Source organism: Lycorma delicatula, chromosome 4, assembly GCF_047948215.1.
Source record: "Lycorma delicatula isolate Av1 chromosome 4, ASM4794821v1, whole genome shotgun sequence".
Taxonomy (NCBI): domain Eukaryota; kingdom Metazoa; phylum Arthropoda; class Insecta; order Hemiptera; family Fulgoridae; genus Lycorma; species Lycorma delicatula.
This window is the reverse complement of record NC_134458.1, coordinates 98,835,452-98,859,155: the sequence shown is the minus strand read 5'-3', so window position 1 is coordinate 98,859,155 and position 23,704 is coordinate 98,835,452. Positions and strand designations below refer to the sequence as shown.

Here is a 23,704-nt window from a genome sequence, read left to right as displayed (position 1 = left end):
TTTAGCACCCAAACGGACACTGCATCTAGCAATAACTTCTGATGTCTTGAAGTTTATTAAGAAATGGCTTCACCAATTAAATTAGCATTGCTTAATAACTCAACACTAATTTTATTTTCAAGATGCTACTCCTTACAATGTTACGATATTATCAAACTATCACGTAGTAAGGGATGCAATTTTCCATCTTGCCTAAGACCCTTCCATCATACTCTCATGTATGAATTTATTTTGGATTGTCTTTTATTCTTACTTGTAAAACACACACAATTTTAAATGGAACTCTGTTAAATTAACAAACAGCAAAAGTACATTATAATTTACTATGTCCAGGTTATGTCCACAACTCATGTATGAGAAACAATATCTTTTTTTAATTTCCTTCATCAGAAGAAAATTACTACTTTTTTTAAATAAAATTATGTTGTTTTTTTTTTAATTCTAATATTTTAATAGAATAATATAATAGATTATAAATAGCCTCTTTTATCTAATTCTACTTCAATATAACAAAAGCAAAGATATTAATTTTAACCAATATAACAAAAGCAATGGATATGAAATATTTTATAAATACAGATTTCATCATTTAATATAAATAAATGGATAGCAACAGAAATTATGGCTTAAAGTAAGAATAAGAAGGAATAATTGAAAAATCTTTATCTAAGGGAAGCAGGGCTAAAACAAGGAAAGATATTTATCTACTTAAGAGCAGTTCTCAAGACAATAATTGTAAAGATGAGATGGTGAGGGTAGAATGGAATAATTGAAAAGAAATATCAGAATAACATATGACAAAAAGTTGCATTGACAAAATGAGGCATTAAAACAAAGAGTGCAAGATGTTCGTCTATTCCTTTAATCATTAAGTAATTATTAATTAGGCAGGCAAGAAGGAAGAAACACAAGTAGTTGGAATAATCTGAAAAGGAATCTTAGTTGATAAGGATAAAATTGCCAGTGAAAAATGAGAATATCTAAAGAGGATGCCAGTTCTAAACAAAAATAACAATTTGAAAATGTAGAAGGAGAAAGAAAATTAAATCTAAACCAATAAAATAATCATAAGAAATATCACTACAATGTATTTTTTCTAGTTTTAGTAAATCAGTAAGTAAAAAAAAAAGAAAGCTATCACCAATTTACCGTAATACATGTTCTTCTGGTTTGCATGGCTCAGGTTCAGAAGTGCAAAGACTAGTATAATGGCGTAAGCATACAAGTTTTTTTGAAGTACATTTGCAGGTGATAGCAGAAAGAAAACATGTAGTCTTACATTCTTCACACTGTCTTTCATCATCAGGAAATAATTCAAAACATAACTGTTCAGCTTGATGCACCCCCTGAAAAGAATTCATGAAAAAACTTCATTCAGTCACTTGGCAGAAGTAATATGGAAACCATAAATAATAAAAAAAATTATGATTCATAAATATACATCTCTGTAAAGATATATATATATATATATATATAATTTTTTTATGGGGGGGGAGGGTTCAAATAATCCATTAACATATTGCCCACTGTGTTAATAATATTTATTATTATACGAAATATATACCAACAAAACACAGAAATATGCAAGTTAAATTTACCATATTATTAATTCCGATAATCAATTTTCACAGGATCCCATATCCTCAGATGGTATTGAATTCTATAATTACATTAGAACATACTGTTTTTACAATTCATCAATTTGTCAAAATTGTTACCGTTTTATAAATTTTGAAATTTATTATGAACGTAACTAAATTTTCTCATCCAATACTGGAATGATGTAATATTTAAAACATAGTTTTTTCCTTTGTTCTATTGTCATTATTGCAAACTGTTAAGATTGTATTTTTATTATGATTTTAATTAAATCATCACCTTCAAAAGTGATTTGATGGTTCATCATTTAATATTTTTGTTTATATTTATAAATGTAATATTTCTCATGTATATTCATTTTTTTATCATTATTACAAACTTCCAAAATCTCTAAATTACTTTTGCAATCAGCAATACTGTGTTTGTATTCTAACAAATGGTCAGTTACATTAGATATACTTCTTTTTTTTGTTTTTATAAGTTGTGTAATGTTCTGTAAGTCTTTTTTTTTAAATGATCTGTTGGTTTAACCAATATAGATATCATTACATTCATTGCATTTAAATTTTGTATATTCCTCTTTGGTAGAATTTAGAGCTAGTGTGGACTGTATTTTTGATGAGATGGTAGATGATGAAATGAAGCAACACTATGTTCTTTTTGAATCATTATATTTAATTTCTTATCACCCTTGATATTTTGATTGAATTACAATAGTTACATTAAACTTATGGATGTATGACACTTTAGTCATAATTGAATTTTAGCATTATGACGAAACTATGAGTCCCCTTGGACTGAAGTGAAAACACGACCGCACTGCACGGGATTCTGACATAGAATGATCATATGATCTTAACTCGCCAGTGAGCGCTAGCACCCACTAGATCACAGCACCGGATGTACAGAACGTTCTTAAACCCTCTCTATTATTTTTATTACTGTTATTTTTTAATGTGATTATTTGGTTTATATTTATTTTCATCATATATATTAGTAATTTTTTCTATTATTTTATTTGTGTAATTGTATTTTAGGTAAAAACTATTATTATTAATCTTAGTGTTATTTTCCTGCTGTCGTATTTTAGCATAATTATCATGGCACTTTTTATTCTGTTTTTTTTTATAGATTTATTCTATAATTTTATCTTCAGAACCATTAAATATTATTTGTTTTATTTTATCTATTTCTTTTTTAATTTCTTTTTATTGTTTTTTTTTAATAATGAATAGCTATAAAAAAATCATGTGTTAATTTTTTGTGACTATGGGTGATTAGAATTTAATGTATTACAATACATTACAATATAATAATAATATAACAATAATATAATAATAATAAATTATAATATAAATTATAATATTAATATTATAATATTAATATAATTATAATAATATAATAATATTACAATATTATTTGTTATGGTTTTTTTTTTATAAACTGATGTTTCTATCATATTGTCTATGTTTATTTTGATCTTAATTTCTAAAAAACTGTATTTTTCTGTTATTTTCTGTTTCGTATGTAAACTTAAAATTCTTGTTGTAATTGTTAAATTTATATAAAATGACCAAATGTACATTATTTACAGTTGGGTTATATATAACTCAAATATCATCTATGTATCTTATCCATAATAGTATTTGGTGTGTATTTAATATACTATGAACTATTTTATTTTCCAAATCTTGCAAAAATAATTCAGACATAATGGCAGATATAGATGATCCCATTGGTAATCCTTCTGTTTGTGAATAACAATTTTTCTCATACTCAAAGTAATTTTGAACACAAATATTTCTTATAATAGTGATTAATGCATTGTTGTATTCTGGGATTTCATTTAATATATTTTTTATTACTTCTATTGTTTTGTAAATTAGTATATATTAGGATACATGTTAGTGATATAATTATAACTTCTGTGTTAAGATTAACTTTAATAGAAATTAATTTATTTATTACTTCGTAACCATTTTTTACATTATATTTATAGCCAAGATTCATTTTTAATCTAAGTACTTTAGCTATGAAGTATGCAGGTGCTGTTTTAAAATTTATTAAAGGTCTTACAGAATTATTTATTTTACGTAATTCTGGTAGTCCAGTGAGTACTGGGGATGATGGTATATAGCAATATAATCTTAAATGGTAATTTAATTTTTAATCATAATCAAATATCAGTTTATATTTAGATATTAAATCTTTTACACTTCTTAAATATTTGTTTGTTGAGTCTTTTATATTAATTTTATTAAATTATTTCCTTCAATGAAATTATTCGTAAGTTCTTTGTATTTGTTTTATACATAATAATCAGAGTATTAATCTTGTCTGATTTTAATATTAAATCATTATCATCAAGTTTATTTTTTAGTTTGATAATTCATAATTTGTAATGATTTATTTATTATTTATATTTTGTTTTTTATGTTATATTTTATTTAATGGGTTATTTTTTATATTATATTTCTTATATTATTCAAATTATCCATTTCCTCAATATTGCATTCACCACCAATTGCTGTGCTGTTCTTGATTATATTATACTTATTACCATAATTTAAATTAATTTGAAAGCATTTGTAAATATTAATTTTTCTTTATTATCAAAAAATATATAAGTAAAAATTTTTAAATTGTTATTGTTAACACATTGTTCAATATGTTAATGATCTATTTAAATTTTCAAAAAAAAAAGAGAGAGAGAGAGAATGATTTCAAAAATTCCAACACTATAAACTCTCATATTCAACTGTACATTTAAACCATTACGATCATATAATGTTCAGGAACATCTTTTTGCATTCTTCTTTCACATTTTCCACTGTTTTAACTTAACAGTATGGTTTTATAAAATAATACATAAATGTACCAAAATAAAACCAGTCAAGTAACAGAAAAATTATCACCCTAACAGCAATACATACGAGTATTTATTTTTCCCACAATAAAACAAGTACAGTACTTTTAAGAATTCAGAGGGAACAGAACTCAAGTTTCAACTTTAAATTTACCTATAAAATCGGATTTTGCACAACCTATGCACTTATTTTTTTTTTTAATTAAAAAAAATCTCTCATCATTTCTACATACACAGTAACATAAAAATAATAATTATCTACAATATTATAAATTAAAAAAAAAAAATAGCTTTGGCAACCAAAAACTATCGAAATGAAAGTTAAGTTTTACTTTACTATAAGCAGATGAGCGATACAAAGTTTAATACCTTTCCAAGAACACATTTATGGAAATAATAACAAGCAAAAAGTTTATATAAAATATGTCTAGAAACACTACATTTTTTATTTATGGGAAGCAAAAAACGTTTTCCTGATATCTGTTAAAAGGAATGCTATAATATTATTCTTGTAACAAAGATTATGGGGCAAAATAACTTATCTGAAATTTTTTTAATGATCCCCAGAACTACCTCTAGCAGTTTCTAAGAAAACTGTTGTAATTTTTAAAAAAATGGAGTTGGAAAACATGCTTTTTAGGTTCAGTATAAAATAGCATAGTAAAATTCTTATAAAAAAAATTCTTTTAATCTATATAAACCTTTACAGGTTTTTAATTTTTCTTTGAGATATCTACCAAAAACTGATTTAGCTATGGAAGCTTTTATACAGATACAGGAAGAAATTTTTCAAAAATATCCAGTCTATGCAACGGATTCATAATGTATTCTGACAAGTAGTATTATGAAAACATTCAATCCAAGTAAAGAATGTCTAAACTTGCACCTGTAAAAAGGGAACAGTTTAAATAAATACAGTAACAAAAATGTTGATTTTTTTATTTTGTTCCATAGTGCTCTCTAAATTTGTCATAATAATTGGTCATAATTTTCAATGTCCTATTTTTTTTTAGTTTTAAATACTTTATCATAGCCTGTTCTATCACTCCAGACTGTTATATCATAAGTATCATTAATTATGAGTGATCTTAATAAGAATTATGTTAATTAAAAGAAGTAATTAATTACCCATTGATTAACAGATTTTCGCATCTTCATTTCAGAATCATACATCTGTACCATGTCATCATAAGCTGCAGCAGCAGTTCTTGAATCCAGTGTATCTGATCGTACACACATTGCACAAACAAGTTCATCGTGAGAAAACACACAAAATCTATGTAACAATGAATAGTGGTCAATGCACTCCCTTCCCATTTTTAGCTGAAATAAACAAAATAAAAATAAATTAAGTTATTTCGTCAGAAAAAGTATCATATTTTCTATAAAACTAAATTTTTACAGAACTTGTTCTATATTTTTTCTATAAATTTATTTAACAGAGTTATTTTTTTTTATTAATGCATATTATTATGTGCAATAATAAAAATACAACTGTTCTGCATAAATAAATTAAATAAACATTGAAGAAACATGACAAAAGAATAACCTGTACATAAAATAATGATTCTGATATGCTGAACTTACTTTTTTTTAGTATTTTACTCATAAAGTTGTAAAAAAATTCAACAAGGACCGTTACTACTGTAACATAAAATAATATGGCGAAAATTCAGGATAAACTGCAATAACTGTACCGTGATTGCTCACACTTCTGATTTCACACTTTTTGGATTTCAGATTTATCGTGCAACTTCAAACCTCTACAGTAAAGACTGTTACCTTTATTACATCTTTCACATTATCAACACTTAAAACTAATATTAACATTAAATAAACAAGAATATCACAGAATAATAGCATATTATACATTAAAAAAAAATCTGTTGAAAATCAATAACCTTGTGGAATTCATTGACAAATTTTTCACAAAAATTTAAAAGATCAGCAATTTAACACGTATAATTAAAAAGTAACACTAACCCAATCAGCTGGAGCAAAATTAACAGCTTCAGCAAAATTATAACCTTGGTTAAAACCAGCATGGTATGCTCGAGGGAATGTAACAACAAATTCACCTGCATGTTGGTCCGTTCTGAATACTGGAACACCTACAAACAAGAAATACATAATTTGAATAAAACATTTAACCTGAAACAATGAGTAATGCATAATAAAAATAATTATCATAGCAAAACAGTGTTATAATATTTTTTAAGGAAAGAAGAAAATATAATACTGGTAAAAGAGTGTTAAGCATCAAATGTTAACATCTATTGTACCCTACCAATTAGAACAACTTAGCTCCTAAACCAACAAAAGTAAAACGTAAAAAGTCTTTAAAACTGAACACTGAAAAATAACAAAAGCAGTAGTAATAATAAATTTAAATGAATAAAATTAACTTTATAATGTTTCACTTCACTGAAAGCCTCTTTTATCTAAACAGAGATATTATTCTCTCTAAGATAACCTTTGAACATAAATATGAAAAACATGTTCTTATACTTTCACCTAATAGATAATTTAAATGCATGCAAAAAAACAATTAATGTAGCATCCCTAATATCTAGTAGCCTTTTCTTTAGTTTACAAGAAATGAAAACAAAAATCAACAAATGATCATTGAAATGAGAATGAAAAGATAATTTTCTTAAGAGAAAAAAATAGTCAATATGCACAAAAAAAATTATGCTATTAAAGAGATGAAGAGCTTTCACATGAGTAGACTGGGTTCCATCTTATAAAGAAATGAAAAATAACGCCGTGGTTTTTCAACTTGTGCATAGAAGAAGCAATAAAGAATTAAAAATAAAAATTAAAAATAAATTCTTATAAATCTCTGCATGCTGTGGTAGATCTCAAGGCAGCAAAACATGGTCAAAAACAACACAAAATTTGTCCTGAGAATAACTAAAATCTTACATCCTGAAGGATCTACAAACTGGAATGTATATAAAATGGCAAACTGTTAACTGAAAAGCATGTGGTAAGGTAAAATTTCAGGAAGAAGGGTCATAAAGGAAAAAACAGTGCTTTTAAATTGTAGTTTTATAAACAAGCTTTTAAATTATATGGGTTTATAAGCTTTGAAATGAAAGACAAATTTAAGAACAGAGAAAGTTTGTAAAGAGTTTTGCAAAAATGAGAAAAGTTGGTGAGCCATGTCTTAAGACATCACTAAAATGAATTATAAGGTAGAAATGTTGAAAGTAGAAATAGTTATTATGATTAAAATATTTAAAACAGTATAGTAGCTATTTTGATACTAAAAGACTAGCAGAGATCAGGAAGAAGAGAAGAACTACACCAAACCAGTATTAGTGAAAAAAAAGAGCAACATGTTCAGTGAAGTACAAAAGACTAAAATTACTCTGCTATAAGAAGCAAAGAAAACATAGATCACGAGTTTATAGAAGTAGGCAATCATCAAAAAGGCAGATAAGTACAAAAAAAAAGATGCTTTTTTATTTAACAAATAAAAATATTTTAATACTGTTACAGTCCAATAAATACCAAACTTCAGATAGCTTCAAAATGTTATATTCGGTTATCTCTATCTGAAATAACAATTTTTACAAGATTCTAAAATTGGAAAACATTCTAATTTCATCTTCAACAATATTAACAGTTATGGTCATGTGATGTATGTGCCATAGCCAGTTCAAAATCTTTATAATTGAACAAGAATACATGAATGAAAAATCTTGTTTAGCTTCAAAAACAACCATCAGACATTGATATAACGTACAAACGCATTTGGTGAAACAGTACTAGAGATGAGATATACAATCAAATCTATGCAACAGTTGGACTGATACAACCATTCATTAAAGAAAGCAGTTTCAAGACTAGTGTTTTGCTATGTTGTGCTAAGCCATTCCCAGTTTTAAATTATTCAATATAAAAGAAAGCTGCTTACCATAGGTAATTCTATAGAATTAGTTATATTTTTATAATTTTTCAAAATGTATGTTTAATTTTATTTATAGTTACGATGCTACTCTACTGTTTAATGAATTTTCTACATATTAATTTTTTTTTTATTTATCAAGACTTAATTTAACTTTATTTTAGTTTTAATATCATACTGCAGTCTCATGAATTCAATAACTTCTAATGTCGTCATTCTAAAAACACTTGCAAGTTTAATTTCATTCATACTTGAAGTTTTATACTACCATTTTGTTTATTTGTTATAATTTATTAAACCTAACAATTTTGATTGTAATTATTTAATTATTTTGAATTTCATTTATTACAATTAAAAAAAAATAAACTGAGCTAAAAATACATTGTAAAAATTTAAAGAAAATGACAACAAAAATTATACAACTGATGATTAGATCATTTGTAAAATCAGTTTAAAATGTATACACTGCATACTTTGCAACTTTTTCAATTTATATTGAACAAAAAAGTTGGTTGAAAAGAAAAGCTGACAATTACTCATACAACAACAGTGTTGTCACTGTCTAGAGGCAGTTTTACCATACCATTGCTGCAATTATAACTTTTAGCTATCTTAAAAGAAGGGTTTCCCACAAATGTTTTAAAAAACTCTTTTGTTTATTTCATTCCATCTTTTAAAAAAAAAAAAAAAGGCTTGTACATAACATAAGTACTAGTGGCAGCTCACATATAGGCACTGTGAAACTGCAGCACCCCTAATTTCCACTTGATATAATCGATAAAATTTAATGTCAGTAGTCACTCCCCAGTTTATGAAAAACATACAAAAATCTTTATATGGAACTGTGCGCTTCACAGTTCCAGCAGCGTGGTGTTTGGCTGTTGTGCGCATGCACACATAGGAAGTTGCACACGAGGCTGCGAGGGAGAGCACTGTCACCCCCGCAATGCCAACCCTGGCGGGCTGGTGGATGGTAGTTTTTTTACTCCGTGTTTGTTATGCTTAAAATCTGTGTACCATATTCTTGAATATGAAAAAGTGTAGAATTAGATTATTATCCTGCTTCCAGCTATTCTATTTGATTCATTTTTTTGGGGGTTTTTTACTTTACAGAAAACTTTAACCATGGCCTTGAAAAGGCCAAGAAAAAAATTTTCTGGAGCAGCACCCCAACTAATTTTAGCTACGAGCCGCCACTGATTATAATGCTCTCCTTTGGTTTCGTTATCTGTTTTCAAAAGCATGTTTGAAGTGAATGCATTAATATTTTAAATTGTCGTCTCAAATTAAGAAATTTTATCTTTGATGGAAGAAAATCCTTCATTTGACAACTTTTCCTTCCATAATCTTGAAGTACTGTTATCCAATTTTGATATTAGAAATTGGACAATAAATTAATACTTGTTTACAGGAAGTTGCATTGCTTCAAGCAAATTCACATTAGAGGAAATTTCATTAATAAATTTGGATAAAGTATCTACGCAATCTCTTTTTATAGAATCTGATCTTGAAATGCGCTCAGCATTATGAAATGCATTTATATTTTGTTGTCAAATCGTACCTTTAATAATTCTAGTGCAACAATATAATTTTCATTATTTATTGGCAGATCTTTAATGATAGTTAAGGCTTCATCCTTCAAAGAAGAATGTAGATAGTGTAATTGCGCGCTGCGAGACTGTTACGTCCACCCGCCGATACATACAAATTAACATGTGCGTGACATTCACGTGCTCCCTGCCTGAAGGGTTAAAATATTGCCTTTATTAATTTCTTGGGTTAACCAATCAACTATACAAACTTCTAACTTAAATAGTTATAAACTTATAAGTGTATTTAATTTATAAGTTTGTATAGTTCATTGGTTAACCCAAGAAAATAATAAAGGTAATATTAAGTAAAATATGCATTTTTAATATATATATATATATATATATATATATATATATATATATATATAACATGACAATGTTATATCATGTAACAGGAGGAGCTAGTGGGTCAGTGTATTTGGCTGACTCTTACAAACCACACTCTTAAGGTATCCCCACAAGAAAAAATCACAAACTGACAAATCCAGTGATCTTGGGGGCTGGGAAATGTCATCGAATCTTGAGATGACACGGTTACCAAATAATTCTCACAAAACTGTCACTGACTGCCTTGCAGTGTGTGATATCACACCATCCTGTTTAAACCAGGCTTCGTGCTGGTGTGGGAAATTGTTCAGTGCAGGTGTAACAAAAGATTGCATCATGCTCCTCATTTTTTAAAAAGTATGGCCAATGACCCCACATGACAAAACCACACACCATACTGTTACCTTACTACTATGTAAAGGACATATATAAACTTCCATCAGGGTTACTGTCTACCCAGTAACAATAGTTCTACTTGTTCACATAACCTGCGAAATGGAAATGTGCCTCATCTGACAACTACAGCTTGTCCAGATTTTCATTGTCTTTGTTAATGCTTGCTATTTGTCATAACTTTTTGACATAAATCAAAGTAGAACTGGTGATCGTTCTCCTTCAGTTCTTGCACAATTTGTAACTTGTAAGGATGAATTTTAAGTCAATAAAGAATTCGACAAACATTCTCTCAGGACAAGCCAGCCATAGCTGCCTGTTTACGAATTGAACACTGTGGGCACTGTATGACTGAAACACGTATTGCCTCAATACTGTGTGGAGTAAAAGCACTTCTTGGTTGTCCTGTATGTTTCTTTTTCAGAGCTGATCCAGTCTCTTCAAAAATTTTAATCCAGGTTTTTATTGTGAATTTTGTACCTCCATCAGCTATCATTAGTCCTGTAAAACATTTTTATGGCAAAAGCACGCTGTTGACCATTCCACTGCTCCATGATGAGTGATGACTGAGTACCTATGCATAAAGCAGTACTGCCAACTGTACATGGCTGCCATTACGCATTTCAAAAGTTCCTGTTTTTTGCGTCACCTAGTCTATAAAATAATTCTATCAACGGTTGATATATATTCTGTTGGGTTTGATGGTATAAATAATAGAATTCTAAAAGAAATTGCACGTGTGATTTTGGGTAAATTAGCCTTTTTATTAATTTATCATCTGAAAAAAGGTATTTTTCCCAATAATTTAAAGCAAACAGTTGTACCAATTCAAAAAAAGGGTGATCACGAATTGATTTTTACTACAAAACAATTACTCTTCTATCACCAATTTCAAAAATATTCAAGAAAATAGAAAAAATAAGACATGAATTTTTTTTAATCAAATACAATTTTTAGTCAAAATCAGTACGGTTTCTGTAAAGGGTGTAAACTTGGAGAAGGTAATTACTAGACTTCTCTCTAATATAAATAAAGGCATTAACAACAATGAGAAAGCAGTAGACACCTTTTCTTTGATAAGCAAAATGTATCTGATATGATGGAGCATTCAATTTTTCTATATAAAATGGAAAAAATGGATATTAGGATTGTTAATAAATGGTTCTTGAAATATTTGCAAAACAGAATTTAAACAGAGTTGGTAATGTACTAAGTAGGCCAGGTAAATTATCTCATGGAGTTCCTCAAGGATCTGTGCTTGGCCCTGTCCTACTTCTTATATATGTGAACAATTTTTGTAATGGAAATTTAAAGATACCTTTGCAGATGATACGGCAATCTGCTACCGAACAATTAGAATACAATTACATATTAACATTGTCAGTGATCTCACACATATGGACTTGGGTAATGTTGAATGGAATTACTTAAATGTTCAAAATATGAATTTTGTAAAATTTAGTATAAGATCTAGGGAAAATATAACTGATAGTCTAAAATATGTAAATCAGTGGATATAACTGGAAATTTGTGTAACTGTATATCTATCATTAATGTTGACAGTCTTAAATATCTTGGAATGACCTTCGATAGCCAATTGAAATGGGAGAATCATGTTCATTACGTTAGGAATTTTATTGGTTTTTGTAAGTTTTATATTTAAAAAATATGTGCCAAAACATATTATAATGAAAATGTTGTACTTAACCCTTGTGCAGTCCAGAATCAATTATGCAATAACATGTTAGAAAGGTACATAAAAATCGGTTATTCAGCCATTAATTATAATCCAAAAATATATTGTGAGGTTGATTGCTAATGAGTCTAGGTTAAATTCATCATTATCTACTTTTAGAAAATTAAAATATTACCTATAAAACAATTATATATCTTTAGATTAATGGATAACTTCTATTTAAAAGTAGGATGTATGGAAGATCATAATATCGTAGTCCAATAGAAATAAGGAAAAAATTATTGTTCCCTTTCCAAAAAATGAAAATTTCAAAAGATCATATGATTATATGGCTCCTAATATTTATAAATTAAATATCTGATAATATCAGGAAAGCTGGAATTACTCTGAGAAAAAAGATCCCTTTTGAATAAAATATCTGAGTTGGATGAATCAGAGCATTTCTTCCTGTCGATTGACCAATTGCCATGCTTATGATGTCCGACTGGTTTGTGATTTTATTACAGGATTTCTTGAGTTGCATGACAAATACATGCTAATTGCTCTGGCTTTGCATGTTGTTCAATATATGTGATGTACAACTGATGTGATGATATCGATCACAATATATTTGTCTACTATATTAGAATGGTTGATGTTCGAATTTGACTACAGTAACAAGGGTCAATATGTCAACTGAGTAGAATTCCACTCAACGTTTCTTTGTTCAATGTTTCTATGATTTTTTTTTATGGGAAATACATTATAGTTGGAAATAGAATAAGTTCATGATGAATAGCACTTGTTGCATTTTTAAGTTAGTATTAAACAGATGTTTTATTTCTGCTCTTATTGCTGGTAACTTCTGAAAAAGGTTTGCTCCTAGAGATACCTAATTTCCAATAATTTAGATTGTTGTCTGAACTGTATTATTAAGAAATCTAGATTAATTTGATTGTAAGATAGAATAATAATTACAATTTATAATATCTGATTTAACTGGAAATAAAATTATTATTATTATTATTACTTTTTGAAGCTACACTGTATTAACAAGAAAATAATAAAAATATATTTTTTACCAGCATCCATCAGAACATTAGGATTCATAATGGTAACAAGCTGATGTAACAGATCAGGCTGCGAGTCAAATAATTCTGGAGCAGCAGATTTCATAGCCTTTTCAAACACTTCAGCATGAGAGCCTGGAACTCCATACCATGTCTTCGGCTCTCCCCTAAAATATAAACAAAGAATAAACATTCAGAGGATATTTACAGGAATACCCAGCAAAACCAACAAAATAACTATATTAAACTGTAAAGGTATTTTAATAAAACTAATTATTTACATCAACTAAAGGAGTCCAAAAATTCATTTATTTCTAAACCATCTTTTGTAAATTATAACGTAGTATCCTTTGTATTATTTGTAACAATATAATCATTATTAGTAAATGAGCCCATGAAAAAACAAAGTAACTGAATTAAACAAAACCCAAATACTAAGAGGAGCCATTTGATCCTTAGATATAATCTTCAGTATTAATTATTATGTATATGATTATATAATATATGATTATGCAGTGATACTTTTTTTAAATTCATAATCAGGGAGTGACTAGATCAACTTTTTTTCTATAAAATACAATGGCTGATATATCATAAATCTGCAGACAGAATGGCCACTGCTTCATGCTATTCCCCTTATAATTCAATAATTCTCCAGTGGTAAGGTCAATACAATTAAAAATTAATAGGAAACAAGTTTCCATTAACTCTGGTAGGAGCCAGCAAGTTTTGAATGATTTATTATTAACATAGTCCACATAGAACCATTATTGCTTAATTTACAGTGTAGTCTGTTTATAATTTTTTGTTTGTATTGCATTTTCTATGAGCAATTGAATTTTAGCTAATATTTTTCTAACAACTGCGTTAAGTAAAGTTAAACTGTTGTAACATTTGGTAGGTACTACTTCATCAAAAACTTAATTTGTTATAGAAAATACTGAAAATTATAAGAGAAAAGAGAACAAATTCTCCATTTCTTGCGTCAATATTTAATTAGATTTGACTAAAACAGCAGTTTTCTCTCTGTGTTCTTTCAACTTTTTAATTTTTGTATAAATAATGTATTAAATAGCCGATGAAGTAATCTATACAATAGAAGCCTTTGAAATACACAAAAGAATAAATCATATAGGGTAAATAATGTAAATTTATTAATTTACTCTGCTGCTAAAATTCACTTTCATAATAATTTGTATGAATTACTTCATACAAGTAAGAAATGTGGCAAAAGAAAAACTGAACAAACCTAGTATCATAATTTCAGTTCAAGTTATCGATTTACAAATTTAACACATAGACGTACAATGTTTACATCTTTGAGCACAAGAAATGTTAATTATTATTACATGCTACTTATACAACCACATACTTGATTTGTTCACATTTTTCTGAGCAAAATAAGTTGGATAAAAAATAGATCTTTGCCAGAAGTGAACTCTGAGAGCAGCTGATGTAGAAGTTAGCACGGAACTGAATAGTTACAGAAGTTTTGAAAGTAGATAATCTAATTAAAAAATGCCATCTTTCCTACAACAGCCCCCTCATGTTTTAGGTTTACTATTAAACAATTACTTATAAAATGGTAGATGATCATTTACCATTCAAAAAATATAAAGAAAGAAGGCACAAACAAAACAGATATGATGCTGTATTAACATGAAAATTTTCCATCCTATAATTCATTTCCTTTATAAGTCAAGAGGTAAAACAGTCGCTTACCAAAGAACACCAATTAATTCTGTAAACTCCTGACACAACTTCATAGAAAAAATAAAACAAAACCATAGTTACCAATGTAAGTAGTTGATCGAATAGCTCCAGTGGTCTTCATTATGCCAACAGAATGTTGCAAAACACATTCCCACATACATCCATGGAACTTTCATCCCTGAAATATTCGCTCCAATATGTCCAAGGACAGAACCATTAAGAACAGGCAAATTGTTTAAATTCCAACTTGAGTCTACATATTCATCCTAACAAAAGAAATTTAAATTAATGTTTTATACAATCACTGTGGAATTCAATGTGAAACCAACATTTACAAGAATTTAGACTATTTAATACAAACTGATATTAATAGATGTAGATGTAAATAGGGTGAAAGGATGTTAATGGGTTTAAGTGGATGTCAAAAGAGAAATGAATGGCTCAGGAAGTTGTGAGTATAGAGGCTCTGATCCCAGGGTATCGGTGGGGGGCCAGCCTTCGGGAGCAGGCAGTGAGGGTCCAGGAGGATTGCCGTTGCCAGTGGTCCTTGGGGGACGCTTAATGTTGATGCTTGAGGTGAAAGTGAGCCCATAGACACCCATGGTATTGACATAACAGCTTAACGGTGGTTCCGACACCACATGTTGGGTCAGGGAGGGTTTTTAGTAGGTTTCCGCAATATGTGGAGAACACCACACATACAATAGTACAGGCTCCTGGGTATCTGGTAGCAGATTTTCCCTCCTCCAACATAAATATAAAAAAAAAACATTTAATACAAATAAAAGAAATTTACGAGAGGTTATCTCTAACATAAAGACCATTTCATCATAAAATAATTTACTTTGAAAACCTTATAAATTTTTTTTATTTCTCTTAAACTATATATCTTACACTACTTCTCTATATAATTGCTACATGAATTAAGACATTTATCATAGCAATACACAAGCAATATACCCTCATCGTATTCTTCTGCCGCAGGTCCATTTAGCCACTGATTAACAGCATTTATAAGTTCATCATCACCCGCTAATTGCTTACCACTCAAAAATTCTTTCAATTTCCCAAACAAATTGTAATCAGAAGAAGCTAAGTCTGGACTATATGTGGGTGATCGTAAATTTCCCATACAAATGTTCTCAGTAAATCACGTGTCGGACCCACAACATGTGGACATGTATTATTGTGCAGCAGGATGACACTGTCGATCAGTCGCCCACGTCGCCGATTTAGAATGGCGCATTGTAACTTACATAGTTTTGCAGTAGGCTTCTGCATTTATAGTCACTCCACGTTGCATGAAATCGATCAGCAGTATGCCAAACAGATCCCAAAACTGCCTATGAATTTCAGCCAACTTACCATTTTGATGGTTTAAAAAACGTATGACTCCACGTATTTTACAGTTGGCGGCAACATCGATTTTTATAACATAATAACTTACACATAATCACAGTCAACAATCTAGTGTGTACATTACTAGCATGACCATGAACAACACAGGTTCGCCAACCTTAAGGAGAGAAATTTTCCAGCAGTCTTTACTTCAGAGACTATCCTTCATAAATATATTAAATATTTGATTACAGTTTTTACTCCCTTTATTTTGTAACATAAAAATATTATTTTAAATACATATTAACAGTAATATAAAAATATTTTAATTATAACTCCAGAAATATATGGTTAAGGAAGAAATCTGTATGATTTTTTCAGATTAGTTCATTAACAGATAATGTACAACTTTTACAATTAGTTTCTTCATTTACAATACACGCAATCAATCTTACAATGTAAATTTGATTTATAAAAAAATATGCATAAAAAACAATAACCAATAGCTAACAAAGATTAGTCATGTGAAGATCAAACTGCTGTGCAAAGCCATCATGATCTCTTAGCCGTGTCTGATTAAAAAATAACTGTAGAACATGATTCCTCCCTCTACTTTTTCACCTTACAAATTTTTTATTTTTAAAAAAATACATTACCATTACCTGATGAAATATTGGAATATACAGCATATAAAAAAATTACAAGAGTAAGACAGTGACGAAAGGGTAGTGATCTGAAATTCATTTTTTAATTTATTGTGAGGCTAGGATGATTTTGATAAAATATTTATCGTAAAAATATTTAAATTAATTGTAGAATTACTATGAGCGCATCTGGAAAAATAAAGGTTGCATTAACTCTTTGATGTAAGATTTTTTTTAAATGGTCTCAGATCATAACTAGTATTTCAAATTTGCATTTTATATAGACTTTTCTAGTTTTTTCTAGTTTCTTTCATTCATGCTTTCATTATTTTTCAGTTCTTTGTTAAAAAATATGCCTTAAAAACATTGCTGTTTTATTAATCAAAGATACTGCCTTAGTGTTTTATTATTTTTATACATAAATAAAGCTTTGTGAAAATTCAAATAATTTATCAACATGCTGTCCTCTATGCCAAATAATAACAAAAGATAACCCACCAAACAAAGTAACAGAACCTAAAAAACTAATACTAAAAGTCGACTTTCATGGGATCCCGCAACATCAGTCGGTACAAAACTCCAAAATTACATCAAACAAAAACAAAACAAAAAAATTAATAAAAACTAAAAATTTAGAAACCACAAACCCCAATAACCACAAATGTTGAACAACAACTCAATGCCAACTGGAATCTACTTGGCATTCCAATTGGCATTGAGTTATGTTCAAGTTTTGTGGTTATTGGGGTTTATGGTTCTTAAATTTTTAATTTTTATTTATTAATTTGTTTTTTTTATATAATTTTACAATTTTGTACTGATTGATAATGCGGGGGATCCTGTGAAAGTCGACTTTGGTATTAGTTTTTTAGGTTCTGTTTACTGTGTTTGGTAGTTATTTTTTGTTGATATTTGAGATATATATATATATATATATATATATATATATATATATATCGATAATTATGTTTATTTATACATCAGTAATTTTTTATGAATATTTACTTATTAAAAATAATTAAGTTTTTCACTAAATTTTATATATCGACTATGTTATTCCATCTTTATTAATCTACACTGTTTAAAAACAGTTCTTGATTATTTAGCCAACTTATATTTTTAAAATGAGATAATTTTCAAAACAAAGTTAAGAGATATAAACCAGAATAGCACAAGCATACTTTGTGATAAAACACAGTTTCTCTCCCTCACTGCACAGAGTTGATGCCTTTTCAACTTGTCTTTTCATTAAACGAATGAAATGTGGTGTCATTTTATAAGAAATTTATATTTACAGCTGGTATTTAAAAATTAAGAAGAACAAAACTAAAAATGTCAATTATTAAGATATTTGTGGCATAAAATATTAAAAAATAACTATATTTAAATAAAATAACCAAATTATACTGCATACTACAAAAAATACATAAATAACTCAAGCACAAACGGCACTGGCATGACACATAGTCGACGATAATACCTGTTGAAATATGTAGATATACCTGTAAGTATACAAAGATCTATTCTACTCTCACTTACAAATATCACCTATATTGTAATCCTTACAATAATTCTTATATTAACAAAGATCACTGCATTATAAAACTTTTTATTAGAAAAATTATTCAAGTATGTCATAAAAAGGCCCACAGATGCAATGCATATAATTAAATTTAAAATATAACTTATTTGATTCCCAAAGAAAACAAGCTGTAGGCGATATTCTCCTGAGATACAAGAACTGAAACATTGTGGTGGGACTCTTATGATAGTCTAGTCCAGAGAATTAAGGAATAAAATTAACAGATCACTATGAGAATATCTTCTAAAAACATGTAAAGTAAACAGCACTTACATCTTCACCATTTTCTGAAGCAGAATTTTGAGTAGGAAATCCTGAGCCATGATCCACTGTATGTAAATCTGCACCATATTCAACTGTGACATCTTCATCAATCGAAGAAACGATTCGCCAGAACTCTTTCTCAACTACATCTGTGGGAACTCTCTATTAAAATAAGAGATTATCAAGATAATAAGACTGCATAAAAACACAATGCTTTTGGGCAAATGTTCATAATTGTAATAAACAAAATAATTTTGAACCGTTATTATATAATGTATGTATGTATTTATTTATTAATATGACCAAATAAAAATGTTCTAATGCACCTTTACTGCTGCTGCTGATTTAAAAGCCATATAATAATTCAATTAACTTAAATGACTCATGTTATTACAAAAAATATATTTAAAACTATTTTGTAACAAAATTCCATTTCAATGTTACTTTTTTAACAATATTCTTACATTTGATTCTGGAAATGGGTTTTACATTTTTTTTAACTTGAAAAAATTGGTTTATTTTACTTTTATGTAAGCAACAAAAAGTATACTGCAATTACTTAGTTATCTTATAAAAATAAAACAACATTGGTAATTATGGGTGACTAAACACTCAGACTGGAGTGGAAAGGTAGGAGGTGAAAGAATTGGCTGGCACATAAGTATGGAAAAAATTTAAAGAAGCACAAGCATACTGCTGTAATTATATGAAATAATTATGGAATAATTAAACTAGTCTAGAAGAAAAGTTAAGTTCAATATGATCGGTATACAGAAGAAATAGTTCAGCAATTCAAAAAAGAAGATGAAACATAAAAGGACATTAAAGTAGCGATATTAAAATTATATAGTTAAATTATAGTTAAATATATAGTTAAATTATATAGTTAATTATATATATATATATATATATATATATATATATATATACGTGAATAAGTGAGTACGCTAAAAATCAATTGAGAGGAAAAGCAGTAGACAAGATAGATTTAGTGAAGCCCTATTACCTGTGATGAGAAAAAAATGGAAAAATGATGGGAATAAGAGAAAAAGTTGGCAAATATGTTCATTGAAATTGAAAAAGCATATGGTAGCATCCCAAGATCAGTAGTAAAGAGAGCACTTTAAAGTTCAAAAACTCCAAAGGAAATAATCAAGTGTGAAGCAACAAATAGAATGTAACAGGAAGAATACAAAAAATAATAAACCTAACAGTTTGAAATAAAAACAGGATTGGAACAGAATATGTTACCACTTATCCAGTTATGGATGTTTTATAGTTATAGATGAGATTCATAAGTATGAAAGAAAACTCTGAAAACCAGAAATAAGCAAAAGAAATTGGGATTATTTAAAGATCATATCATGATACTTGGAAAAAGCAAGGCAGAGATTGAAAAAAAATGGAATGAAAATAGTAAAATTCATTAACTCAGTAACTTTGATTTGAAGTGAGAAAACAAAAAGAGATATTATAAAGTTAATGAGCTGAGTTTAATGTTGTTAGAAGCTGTATTTTGGGAGCGAGTTGGAAGCAAATAGAAGATTAAATTTGAAAGTTGATAGAAGAGTCCAAAAAGTTGGCTGATTTTTCTGTTGTATGACCCAAAACAGATGTAAAAAAGATACTGTTATTTTGTGCTAATTTTTACATACAATGCAAGTACCCGGGCTCACCTGGATAAAGAAGAATAACTTCAGGTAGCAGAAATGAAATTTTTTAGTGTAACTGTAATATAAATAAAAATGGAATGAGGAATGAAAATGTTAAATCAGCTAAAGGAAAGGATAATTTAAATTAAAAATACTGAATAGGATTGTCTTAGTTGGTTAGCATGAAATGGAAAACTAGCCAAAAAGCAGTTAATCGAACAGGAAGAAAGAAGAAACCAAAAAGGAAGATAATGGAAGAGATGGTTCAAAAAAGTGAAAAAGGATGTGGATAAAAGAATAAGAGATATTATAAGTATACTTCAGGAAAAGCTATGAAAGGACAAAAGCAGATGGAGATTGTTTCTGCAGGGTCATAACAAACAGACAGCTGGATAAAATAAAAAGAAGAAAGAAGCATTTCTTTGTTGTTTAGTATCTTTACTGTAATATTTTGATTTTTCATACGTTCTATTTAATACAATAATCTGCTTAATACATTTAAAATCTATAATTTGGATAAAAGAATGATTATTATTTTCATTTTTAAACACGATTTTTTCTTTTCATACTGATCAGATAACTTTATCTTTTATATCTTTCAATTAATTTCTGCTACAAGTTTACTCCTTAATATGTCAATAATAGAACTCTTATCAGATACATGAATTATATAAATTAGCAATATTTTTTTTTTATTTTTGACACTGATATTTGCAGTACCATCCCATTGAATTTTGTAAGCCAAATATGGTTTTTACAACTACAGAGCATACTCTCCTTTTTTTTTTTTTTTTTTTTTTGTCTTCCAGTCATTTGACTGGTTTGATGCAGCTCTCCAAGATTCCCTACCTAGTGCTAGTCGTTTCATTTCAGTATACCCTCTACATCCTACATCCCTAACTATTTGTTTTACATATTCCAAATGTGGCCTGCCTACACAATTTTTTCCTCCTACCTGTCCTTCCAATATTAAAGCGAAACTCTAAGATCCTTACACTGCAATAGGTCAATTACAATGTAACAGAAGTTTCAACATTCTAATATAAATTTTGCAATAAAATAAAACAATGTGCTAAACTTACAAAAAAAAATTGAGAATAATCTACAATAATAAACTTTAGTTTAACCTTTTTATTTGAGTTTGTAATTATCATATAGGTTTTTAGGTTTGATTAAGGAAAAGGCTTTTATATAAAACCTATTGTGTCTTAATGGACTACTTACATGAACCGGCAGACGAAAATAATCTGACTTGAACTGATCAGCCATTTCACCAAACTGTTGCAAAGAATACTCTCTTTGTGCCTGTTCAAACCCGAATGCTTCAACAGGTTTACTCACTTCTGCTGCTACACATCTTGGGCACCGCCAATCACCTTCAAACATATTATGAGCATTAATATAAAAATACTGCTAAGTGGTCTAAATGAAGCAAATGAGTAGCAGGAAGTTTTATCCGTTAAAAGCTTACATCAACACCCAAATCAATATCTAAATTCTTATACATTTTTCTGGGCAAATGCAAATCCCATGATTAAGTGCCAACTACTTTTGAGAAAAATGATATAACTACACATCCTGTACAAAAAAAAAAAAGGGAACTGTCAACAAAAATGTTTTATTAATCTATTAGTGAAAGACAGGGGCTATACTCAACACCAATATCTTCTTTATCAACAAGACTGTTAGATTTTGTTGTTGAATCAAATCATTCCTCGGCATAGGGCTTAACTAACATCAGATCTGGTAATTCTCTTACTTCTTCTTCTTCTTGTTTGGCCTCATTGGACCACTCTAGTCATCTACAGCATGCCACTGCTACTACAGCATGGCAGTGGTGGCCCCCAGAGCCCCACAGCATCAGTCGTCTTCCGCCAGCGCAGCTGAGGTAGTTCTATCCAAGCTGATCCCACGCTGGGCTGGTTCCTGCTGGCCAGGGTGCTTGAAGCCCAGCAGGAATGTAGCGTCCACACCCAGCAGCTCCCTTGGCAGACCAGCCAGACTTGCTGCTCTGGCAGGGATGTTGGCATCTGCAAGGAGGTCCCACACTGGGCCGGCCAGGGAACTTCTTTCTTATTCCATCTTCTTCTGCTTCTTCTCCAGGCAGTAGTGGGCAACAAATTGAAAATTTGTTCTGCTGTTCACTCTTTTATAGGAGCATGCAAGTGGTTGGGCGCAGTGCTGCTGTGGCGGGAGAGTTGCACAGTCAGCTACCTTGGTGGGAGCAGCACTTGTGCAGTAGCATATGTATACTGTACTCCTGCTGACATCTGAGCAGCTAGTGTTGCTTTCGTCAATATGAAGTTCAGAGCATGTATGTGGCAACAATATATATTATATGATTGTATCCACAAATCAACTTTTTTGAAATCCACAAGTTATAAAAAGTTCTAGTAAAATATAAATTGTGTATTATAAAAAAACAACTTTTATAAGTTGTGTATTTTAATATTTTTCATAACACGTTTTTCACTGAGAATTTGGTCAGAACAACTTCTGCAAGGTCTGAATCTGCCTTGATACTCTCCTATTGTGGTTTTAGTATGTCTTTGTTGTAAATTATCAGAGAGAGAATTTTACATGTCCAATTAGAAGAGTTATTCCTCTGTAATTATTCGAGCTAGTTTGTTACCCTTTCAAAAGTGATGACAAAATTAGTTATAGTTCTCTTACTATACTAAATGAAAAAAGAAAATTGCTGCAGATGCAGATTCTTTAGAGCCAAGATCGACAGCAACTTTTGACAAAGTTAGTCCTTGATACTGTATTGCTACTGCATGAGCCAAGGATAAAGGAAAGTGTTTTCAATTGCAGACAGTTCCTCTCAGTTCACGTTCAAGTTATAGGAACAATTGAAGAGAACTGCAAAGTTTTATCGCTACTATCCTATTGTAGAGACAAATTCAGAACGAAGCAAATGTAGTCATGAAACTGGACCTAACATAATATAGCCCATACAGTGCCTAATGACACATTTACTAACCTGCCTGCTAACCACGAAGTTACATCATAGCACAACTCTACACCAGGTAACCAGCTTAAACCTACCACAGCCTGCAAGCCTAAAATAGTGTCC

The 23,704-nt window shown here is 29.2% G+C and overlaps 1 protein-coding gene across 2 annotated transcripts in view; it reads right to left on the bottom strand.

The window, feature by feature from the left end:
- LOC142323681 (lysine-specific demethylase 5A-like) overlaps nucleotides 1-23,704 on the bottom strand; it is a 180,796-nt gene that overhangs the window by 110,693 nt on the left and 46,399 nt on the right. For both annotated transcript variants that reach the window (XM_075363776.1, XM_075363777.1), the window contains exons 8-14: nucleotides 21,853-22,004; nucleotides 18,986-19,138; nucleotides 15,230-15,414; nucleotides 13,448-13,602; nucleotides 6,449-6,576; nucleotides 5,594-5,788; nucleotides 1,150-1,346 (exon numbers count right to left, since the gene is read on the bottom strand). In XM_075363776.1, the coding sequence (XP_075219891.1) occupies nucleotides 1,150-1,346; nucleotides 5,594-5,788; nucleotides 6,449-6,576; nucleotides 13,448-13,602; nucleotides 15,230-15,414; nucleotides 18,986-19,138; nucleotides 21,853-22,004 (1,165 nt within the window). The remainder of the gene's footprint in view (nucleotides 1-1,149; nucleotides 1,347-5,593; nucleotides 5,789-6,448; nucleotides 6,577-13,447; nucleotides 13,603-15,229; nucleotides 15,415-18,985; nucleotides 19,139-21,852; nucleotides 22,005-23,704) is intronic.